The sequence below is a fragment of the Borostomias antarcticus genome (genome assembly GCF_949987555.1).
Source record: "Borostomias antarcticus genome assembly, chromosome: 9".
Lineage (NCBI taxonomy): Eukaryota > Metazoa > Chordata > Actinopteri > Stomiiformes > Stomiidae > Borostomias > Borostomias antarcticus.
The window spans coordinates 27,020,080-27,030,493 of NC_140242.1; the positions used below are offsets into that span (position 1 = coordinate 27,020,080).

The 10,414-nt window shown below is 42.6% G+C and overlaps 1 protein-coding gene across 1 annotated transcript; it reads right to left on the reverse strand.

Annotated features, from left to right (window-relative positions):
• Nucleotides 1-776: 776 nt before the first annotated feature.
• On the reverse strand, nucleotides 777-8,392 carry fkbp7 (FKBP prolyl isomerase 7; the record flags this gene model as incomplete). The annotated part of the gene is made up of 4 exons (XM_084443637.1): nucleotides 8,280-8,392; nucleotides 2,685-2,836; nucleotides 1,451-1,578; nucleotides 777-938 (listed from the first exon to the last, which is right to left on the reverse strand). The coding sequence occupies exons 1-4, from the start codon at nucleotides 8,375-8,377 to the stop codon at nucleotides 777-779; spliced, it is 540 nt and encodes a 179-aa protein (XP_084299763.1). The 5' UTR covers nucleotides 8,378-8,392.
• Nucleotides 8,393-10,414: the final 2,022 nt, after the last annotated feature.

A 10,414-nucleotide genomic window follows, 5' to 3' on the forward strand; every position in this document is an offset into this window, starting at 1 on the left:
AAAAAGAAACATGCAACACACCACACTGCAATGGCGTTTTCCATTTTATTTTAATAGAAATGTAGAAAAAGAAATCATCTGTCATAACCAAGTAGTCAAATAGTTGCTTATCAAAAATGTTTGCTTTTGCAATTTTGAAGTTCTAACAACACTACAGTGGTATATAAATACATGTCTGAAAAATTGAAGTGCAGTTTTCTCTTTCATGATAGGTGAAACATTTACAAATTCCAGAAAAGTCCCACATTTGTTTTTAATTGTCTATTTTCACAGGAACGAACAACAAAATTAAGAACATGCAGCAAGAATGTTATTGTCATCAGTATACTGATGAATGAGTCCGGTGGTTCAAATTCAGCGAACAGAGACAAAAGTTTTCTTTGAGTGGGTCAATTTGAATTACTTTTTTAAGAACGTTCAAAATGGTTTGCATTAAACATAAAAATACATGGGGATGATGAGAACGTTTGTACCTATGGTTTCTACTCACAGCCACTTCTGTGATCAACAATGATTTTCTAGCGTGTTTACATCATATTTTGGATGTAAACACGCTAGTTCATAGCATGCTGCAACCTACTGTAACCTTACTGTAGTTGTGAGTGAAGGGCCTCCAGTATTCAATTCATTCATTCAATCGATCATACAATTCACGTTACCCTCAGTCCAGAATTAATTTTAGTTCACCGCAAACTACCCTGTCAGATCGTTCTCTTACGTTTACAAACGTCCGTCCGCCTTCTGCGCTGATTTTGAACGCACCTCCAGTGTTGGCACTACAGTTCATCATGTTCATAAACATTGTATTCCTTCACTGTAATGGATCCATCTCGATTGTGGTCAGAGGTGCGGAATATGTCAGCCAACATACTCTCATAGAAGGGCTCATCACGTCTACTGCCACCTTTCTCATACTCCCTCACCAAGTATGCTTTCATCTGAGAATGAAAAGAAAAAATAATTAGCTACAGAAGCATTGTGAGAAAATTGTATACCTCACAATGGATTGACAGCTCAAGAATGTAAACATACATTCTTGCTTATGTAGTTTCCACTCTCTTGCATACTGATTTAGCTGACAGCAGGTCAGTGAAATTGTTGGTCTACTGTAACACTTGTAATAATACTTCATGTGATAAAAGTGTTACTTTACCAAATTTGACTAATATTGACACCACACTACTGTCTCTTCTCCAGGGTTCTTAGTCTAGTCAGATCATGGTTGTGCCCTACCTAATCACATAAAATGTAGGTTGTTTTTGTATACACTTTACTTTAACCATCTTAATCCTGTGTAACACCTTGTATTTACATTATACTGAACTAAATATTACATGGAAAAATGTTGGCAATGCCCATTGATAAACACCTTTGAATCAAGCAATTTAATTTCAAAAGAGACTGAGAAGTGTAACCTGAGGTCTCGTATACCAGACTAGCATAACAGTACCTCTGCCTTTGTGAGAGTTCGGTCCTGATCAAGGTCTATTTCTCTGAAGGATTCCATGCTGTGTGGCCCTCTGGACACTCCGTAGAGTTCCACCTCGAAGATCAAAGTAGCATTGGGTGGGACTGGATCTATCAAACAAGAAAAAATATGACATCACAGGGCTGCCAACTCTCATGATGGCATTATGTTGCTATCTAGACATATAATAGTTATATTATTATGTTGCGCAACATAACAGCCTCGTAGGGGAGGCTATTAAAACGGTCTCTGTCTTTTTGCTTGTATGTTCGTTTGTTCAGTTATAATGGTGAGTAGCCCAAAGGTAGGTAGTTAGCCAAAGCCTTAATTTAACAATATAAGATAATATCCCAATGTTGTCTCTGATATCATATGATTATGATTTACCAGTTTGAATGATGTCCTCTTGGGACCTGCTGGGTTGCAACTGATCAGAATGATTAATGTTATTAATGCTCTAATAAGGTTCCACTTCATAAGAGCAATACATTAGGTAATAGTCATCAGTTGTTAACCTGACAGGCCAGATGGTTTGCTTTGCATCTGGGAACTATCCATGGAAATTGTTTGGAAAAGAGCAGGCGATGAAGGTGATTGGATGAACCATCTGTATATCACCGTCTATCACACGCTAACTTCAACCGCTCTTCGCTGTCGTCACACCTAAACCCGCCCTGTGTTGCTGTCTGTATTTACTCTTAGAACTCTGATTGACAAGATTGTTTTCCGATTTGGCACAAACTGATCTCTATGGAGAGTATCCAGACTGATTTGCGAGAGAAACAGAATGTGAGCTTGTGAGATCAGTATGTTACAGTGCATCTCTACAGATGTACAATTGCGAAGTCTAGCATCAAATGGGATGGATGTCTCTTCCATGCAGATTCCGGGCGAATTTCGCGTGGCGTCACGAGTCATAACTATCTGTACAGAATATATAGCCAACGGTGTAGTGCCTGTGGAGCAAATGCAGAATTTCTTTTTATTATGAGCGAAGCCGGCCGGCGCGGAACCTCATCCCCTGTATGGAGTGAAAACACCCACTTGTTTATATCCGATACGCTGCACCACTGCCCCATCTAGTGGCTGAAAAAAAATCGAACTGAGCAACTTTAAGCTTGAGCTGACAGAATGAAACTCCTAGGTGAACTTGTAATGTGAAGTCTCATTTGAAAACAGCTGAAGAGAAATTAGATGGCCCGAAGCTCCATCTTACCTTTGCCTTTTTCTCCAAATGCGAGTTCAGGTGGAATTGTTAGTTTCCGTTTCTCTCCAGGACACATGGCAGTCATTCCAATGTCCATGCCTTTGATTACTTGTCCAACACCCAGCACAAACCATTGAGGATTTCCAGCTTTCACTGAGCGACTGCAAGACAAAAAAGTGAATTAAGTTTCAAAACGTATTTCTCTTGTGTCAGCAACAGTGACACAAAATTCTAGCAGGAGGGGCCCTCCGGAAAAAAAATACTGACAGTTCTGTGGGCATGGCTCTGACAGTTCTGTGAACATGGCTCTGACAGTTCTGTGAACATGGCTCTGACAGTTCTGTGAACATGGCTCTGACAGTTCTGTGGGCATGGCTCTGACAGTTCTGTGAACATGGCTCTGACAGTTCTGTGGGCGTGGCTTTAGTTTAGGAAACTGTGCTTTTGTGGTGATTGGAAAAGAGGACTCCTTTACTTTTCTCATTTATCAGAAAAACAAATTCCTGGCAAATATGGCCGGTTACTCGCATTCAGGCTGGGAATTTCATGACCGCTGTCGTTTTCCCTCTGTCTGACCTGATGCTTTTTTGATGAGCATGGTTTTGTTGGGTAACGTTTTTTCTCTGTTGCTTGGGGGTACCTCTTCAAAATACAGGAGGGTGCCGGATAGAGATTCAGATATTAACCCCTTTATGCCTGAAGCCCAAATCCCAGAAATAGGGATTCATGAGATCTCATGAAAAATACTCAATTCAAACGCATCGAATTTGCGTTCTCCAATGGTTATTCATAAAGAAGTCATATACAATGTATTTAATTCCAAACCAATGAATATTAACCCTTTTAGGCCAGGCCAGCAAAACACACTTTTGATGACAATACGTGTTGTGCTGGATGAACTCATTAAGCCTTTGCACAAATAAAACAATTGCAGTGGACTGTGTGCTTCTGGAGGAGGGTGCACAATGTTGCACTGAATGGTGCTTCCACAAATACTGTCACTGTGCAGCCACTGTGCTGATGTAGCCTATTTCCTGCAAGCTGTACTTTGCGGTGTAGAGTTCACGCCGGTGATGGGTGTGGGGCCCAGGGTGTGGCTCTGATCAGGAAGTGGGGCATGTCGGAACTCACACAGTTCTGTGAGAAGTGTGCGTCAGTATCTTTACTCAAAAGGGATGAGGCATCCATCCAGACTTTAATACATTCCGGACTGGTCTGAAAGTTAAAACACTGTTTTAAAATATTGAAACATTCCCTATACATTGCATAGCAAAGACATTATAGAGCAAACAATACCTGCTTTTTCTATCCACTCACAGTTTATGGTCACAGTTTGTCATGCATTGTTGTGTGAAACACTTCAGATTAATAATTTAGTTTGAAGCTATGTACATGTGACGAAAATTGATATATTCAGGCCTGGGTGGAATTAAAATGTTTGGATCTCAATGAATTAGCAGCATTGGTTATCTTGGTTCTGTATTGGCACTATCTGCATTTCTGGAACTGATGTAGACAGTTATGGATATTTAAATCTCACTTTCTGGATTTCCTCCCTTGAAACCTCAAACTCTCTAGTTAGTGATTTTATTTTTAGCCCAACCTTTATACACATGCACACTCTTCACACTGAGCCTGCCGAGTCAAGCCAAGAATAAGGGCAAGAGACCAAAATGTTTAATGTCTGGATATCCAATAAACCATTCACTTGAACAAACAGCACAGCTGTTTTTTCCACAGTGCGCAAGTGATGCGAAGCGTTCTATAGAGTACTATTTCAGTCAAGTCACTCATGTACAGATACAGAGTCAGGCATGGACAGATACAGAGTCAGGCATGGACAGATACAGAGTCAGGCATGGACAGATACAGAGTCAGGCATGGACAGATACAGAGTCAGGCATGGACAGATACAGAGTCAGGCATGGACAGATACAGAGTCACTCATGGACAGATACAGAGTCACTCATGGACAGATAAGGAGTCAGTCATGGACAGATAAGGAGTCACTCATGGACAGATAAGGAGTCAGTCATGGACAGATAAGGAGTCAGTCATGGACAGATAAAGAGTCAGTCATGGACCGATAAGGAGTCACTCATGGACAGATAAGGAGTCAGTCATGGACAGATAAGGAGTCAGTCATGGACAGATAAGGAGTCAGTCATGGACAGATAAGGAGTCAGTCATGGGCAGATACAGAGTCAGTCATGGACAGATAAGGAGTCACTTATGGACAGATAAAGAATCAGTCATGGACAGATAAGGAGTCACTCATGGACAGATAAGGAGTCAGTCATGGACAGATAAAGAATCAGTCATGGACAGATAAGGAGTCACTCATGGACAGATAAGGAGTCACTTATGGACAGATAAAGAATCAGTCATGGACAGATAAGGCGTCACTCATAGGCAGATAAGGAGTCAGTCATGGACAGATACAGAGTCAGTCATGGACCGATAAGGAGTCACTCATGGACAGATAAGGAGTCACTCATGGACAGATACAGAGTCAGTCATGGACCGATAAGGAGTCAGTTGTGGACCGTTAAGGAGTCAGTCATGGACAGATAAGGAGTCACTCATGGACAGATAAGGAGTCAGTCATGGACAGATAAGGAGTCAGTCATGGACAGATAAGGAGTCAGTCATGGACAGATAAGGAGTCACTCATGGACAGATAAGGAGTCACTAATGGACAGATAAGGAGTCAGTCATGGACAGATAAGGAGTCACTCATGGACAGATAAGGAGTCAGTCATGGACAGATAAGGAGTCAGTCATGGACAGATAAGGAGTCAGTCATGGACAGATAAGGAGTCACTCATGGACAGATAAGGAGTCACTAATGGACAGATAAGGAGTCAGTCATGGACAGATAAGGAGTCAGTCATGGACAGATAAGGAGTCAGTCATGGACAGATAAGGAGTCAGTCATGGACAGATAAGGAGTCAGTCATGGACAGATAAGGAGTCAGTCATGGACAGATAACATACGGAGGCAGGTGCAACATAACTGACACATTCCTCATATGACAGGCTGCACGCACAATGTTCTATCTGAGATTCACGCTTGTTGTAAGACAATAATGTTAAAAGACAATAGGCTCTGTGCACCAGCTCCACTACTTCCTGAAAGTCACTTGGCATCTTTATTTCCTGTCCTATATGATTGGATTAAGTGATTAATCAGGTGTGTGGCAGACCCAGCGCACACCTGGTTAATCACTTAATCCAATCATATTGGACAGGAAATAAAGAAGCCAAGTGACTTTCAGGAAGTAGTGAAGTTGGTGCACAGAGCCTATTCAGTGCAACTGCACCTCATAAAATACATAAGAGATGTACAAGTACAAAGACCTCTCCTCTCGTTCACCCCTCTCTCATCTCCTCTCTCGTTTCTCTCTTTCTTCTTAGCTTGCCCCCCTGTCTTATAACACACCCTACAATATAATCCCTATAAACACCATTTAAACAAAACAAAAGTTAAATATAGGGAACTTACAGTGGAGCTTAACTGCCACCTTGCGGAATAGATTTTCTTATGATTAAAGGTACCCGTTAGTCTTTTTAAACGTTGACAAAGTAGGATTGCCTGAGAACAGGCCACGTTATCTTCTCTGATGGAGAATTTTATGGCTGTCTAAACTTTTTCGGTAGGCCTAGATCCAACAGAGAATCTTAGCTGCACGAAGCATTGTACTGTAGTCTTTAATACGCCATGCAGTTTATGCTTGAATAATAAGACTGGTGAAGTATCTAAAGACAACAATAACAATCAATCAATGATTGGTTGATTGATTGAACAATAACAATCAAATCTCATTTCAACTTTGAGTATTGATAACTGTCTGCACAATAATGAACTAAAAAACTAAAAAACTATTGTGGTCTTCTCTGGTCCTTCAATGCACTCTGGTCCTCAAATAAAGTTAGCTTTTAACCCTAGTTGTAAAATGCAGTAAATTAGGAACTGGATGTTTGATGTGCTGAAAGAATCAAGCTGAAATAGCTCGCTCATGGACAGATAATGAGTCACTATATTATAGTATACTATATTATTTTCTGGGATTTGGATGCTTCAGGTATAAACGGGTTTTAATATCTGAAAATGCTCAAGCGATATTTTGAAGAGGTAGGCTACCTCCATGCATCAAGAATAAGCAGGGGGGGTTAAACTTTACCCGACAAAACCAGGTTCAACACCATGGTTCCAGATATCATAAAACAGTAATATTCAGGGTTCAATATAACAAGTGACTCAGTGGAAGTTGCTAGCTCAAACTATTGGTGTTTTTTGGTTTAGAGCACCGGTGTCATGCACATTAAATGAACACTTAAAACATTCCATACATTCATATTCATGAAGAAAATATCACTTCTCCACTCTTTCCTTACCACAAAGGAGCATGCGTGGCCATTTATTTATTGCCTATTAATATATTATTTATTTATTTATATTATAATATATTAAATATATTATATTCATTTATTTACAATACCAATATAACAATAGGCCTAGACGCTGCACTGACATCATCCACGTCTCTGCCAGTCACACGCACGCGGACTGGAAACAGCAGCGAGCTAAACGATTTAAATTCCAACACACTTTAATTCAAGTGCAAAGCCAGCACAGACACTTAATGTTGCAAACGTGTCCGCCCAGTGTTGGTAATTCAAGAGAAAAGAGAAAAGTTAGGGCATAAAACGATCGGTCCATCAAGTGCTCAGATTCTCCTGAAGTGAAGTTCATTAGCCTACCCCTGATAGGTAGGGACATATTGGCCTATATGCTATCATGCACTTGGTTATTAAAACTCTGAGATGACTTTAACGCACCATATCCTGCGAGCATGTAGGCTATGTCAACCCTACAGACGGTCTGATTTGGGGATGTCCCAGACGAAAGACTCACAATCGTGGCAATATGTGGTCGTGGCTCCAAAACGGAGGTCCTACGTCCCACTGTCTGTGGAAGAGGTTGAGAGATGACCGATGCCACGGTCTTGCGACCAAATATAGCCTGCGACAAATATCCTATCTGACAGTGTGACCATCACCTCTTGTATTGACACGATTCAGAAGTGTCTCATCGCGCAGTGTAGCCTACATGTACTATGGTCGTACTCAATAGAATATAAGTCTCTTATAGATTCGGGTCGCACAGTGTGGCTTGCAATAAATGTATAAGATTACAAAAATCTCAGCCTGTAGGGGAGTTGAGGATTCGTCGTTCGACGTGATGGAATAGGTTGTCCGATGGGCGATGCTCGACAAACTACCCACTGAGCAAAGACACGTCTAAAAGACGTCTTTTAGATGTCTTTTTTGTCTTTTTCGGACGTCCAAAGACATCCAATAAGGAGCCAGAATGAATGTTTTTTTTAGATGTTCAAATATTGAACCCGTTTTGCACGTCCACAGACGTCTTAGAGGGGTCCAAGCCAGACGTTTGAATATTGAGGGGTCCAGCAGACGAACAAACGGGGTTCAGGACCGACGGACGTTATTAAGACATGATCTGAACGTCTACCCGACGTCGCGTGTTTGCAGGGTAGAATGAGGCTAGTATCTAATGTTCTTGTTTTCTAGCCTACATACCTGCAGTAGAACTGAGACCCGTCACTGGCGAGGTAGCCATCGTAATGCGCGTTGAGTAGATCTCCCTTTTTGCTCTTCTGTTCGCAGACCTCTGGCATGAATAAAACCTCTATTTTCACATCATCGTTTGATATATCAGCAAATGCAAAACTAGCGAGGACATAGATTTGTAAACAACTGAAAAGCTGAAGAATAAGCCTTGCCCTCGTCATCTTGCTGTTTTAAGTGTGTTCGTGGCAACTTTTTAAGCGCAACCGGGACACTGGAGGGGGGCCAGGATGGGCGTCAGCGTGATGTCATATAGTAGCTATAGCCTACAGTACGTTGGGATGAAATAATTGATTTGGTATTCATGGTATTCCCATAAGAGGTTATTATACTCGAAATCAAAGTATGAAAACCAAACAGAAATGACACATTTGAAGAGTGTGCCATTAGGGCCATATTCTGGCAGACCTTTAGGTGGGGTTCACTTTGGAGTATTATGCTTTTTAAGGTTTTAGGTTATTCTATAGGCCTACACATTTTCACCTGATGCCCGTTAGGCATTTTTCAATAGGGGTCTCTTTACATAAGAACACATTTCAATAGGGGTCTCTTTACATAAGAACACATTGTTTTTTGATGTTACAAGCATAACATTCGTTCTTATGGCAATCTTGATGATCAGAATCATAATTCGTTTAATTGCCATGCAGTGTTTCAACGTAGCCTACTACCTACTAGGAATTTGCTTTCGGCCGTGGTGCTTAACATGGTGACACCATTGGACAGGGTGCAGGGACGAGACAGGACAGTGCAAAGAGCAACTAGGCAACAAAAAGCTAATGCAAAAAAGGGTAAGATAAGAAAAAAGTACAAAATACAACCAGGCCAGGTCCAGCCTGGCTTATGTGCGTGGCTGGCTTGTTTCTGTTCAGGACTGGTAGGACGGAAGCTAGTCACGCCACCGAAATAGCTGTGAATTGAAATGACATGAAATAATGTCTGGTAAATTAAGATAGGTCTTGTCGCCTGGACACATCAGTTCCAATGCTTCCAATGCTAATCCAGCACAATAAGAGCAGGAGCCAGTTAGCTCATGAGCATTAATGGTAGCGGTCAGTGGCTAAAGCAGTTACACTGATGATTCCTGTAACGTTAGCTATTTTGCTGCAATAGGTTCAACCTCTGTTTCTGGACAAAGGTAAGGGATAAACCCAGATAACACAAGGCTAGCGGACCTACAGCGGGTCCCCGATGGACGAGCTGGCGGACCTCCGGCCAATTCCACTGGCGGACCTCCGGCCGAATCCACTGGCGGGTTCCTGTCCATTTGCACATCGAATGGCAAGCGGACCTCTGCCGGATTATTAGCGTCAGGGACAGCAGCCCGCTAGTAATCCGAAATGCTCCCGCTATTGCCTCCACCACCATTCCACCGGTAGTTTATTGTATAACTCTCTCTCCTCTGTCCTGATACTCCTAGACCTGTCAGCAGCATTTGATACGGTAGACCACCAGATCCTCCTCTCCACCCTCGAGGAGAAAGGCATCGCTGGCTCTGCACATTCCCTGTTTGCATCCTACCTGACGGGCCGCTCCTACCAGGTGACATGGAGAGGGTCGACGTCGGAACCGCGTAGTCTGACTACGGGGGTTCCACAAGGGTCTGTCCTGGGTCCTCTCCTGTTTTCCCTCTACACTACATCTCTGGGCTCTCATTCGCTCGCATGGCTTCTCCTATCACTGCTATGCCGATGACACCCAACTGGTCCTGTCATTTCCCCTTTCTGATACAAAAGTGGAGACAGGCATAGCTGGGTGCTTGGCTGACATCTCGGAGTGGTTGACGACACATCACCTCAAGCTCAATCTGGACAAGACTGAGCTGCTGTTCCTCCCGGGGAAGGGCTGCCCGCACCGGGACCTGGCCATCACCATTGAAGACACAGTGGTGACCCCGACTCGGACTGCGAGGAATCTGGGTGTGACCCTGGATGACATGAACTGTCATTTTCCGCACATGTCACATCCGTCACACGCTCCTGCAGATTCATGCTCTACAACATCAGGAGGATTCGCCCTTTCCTCACTAATGAAATGGCGCAGGTACTCATCCAGGCCCTGGTCATCTCCCGCCTGGACTACTGCAA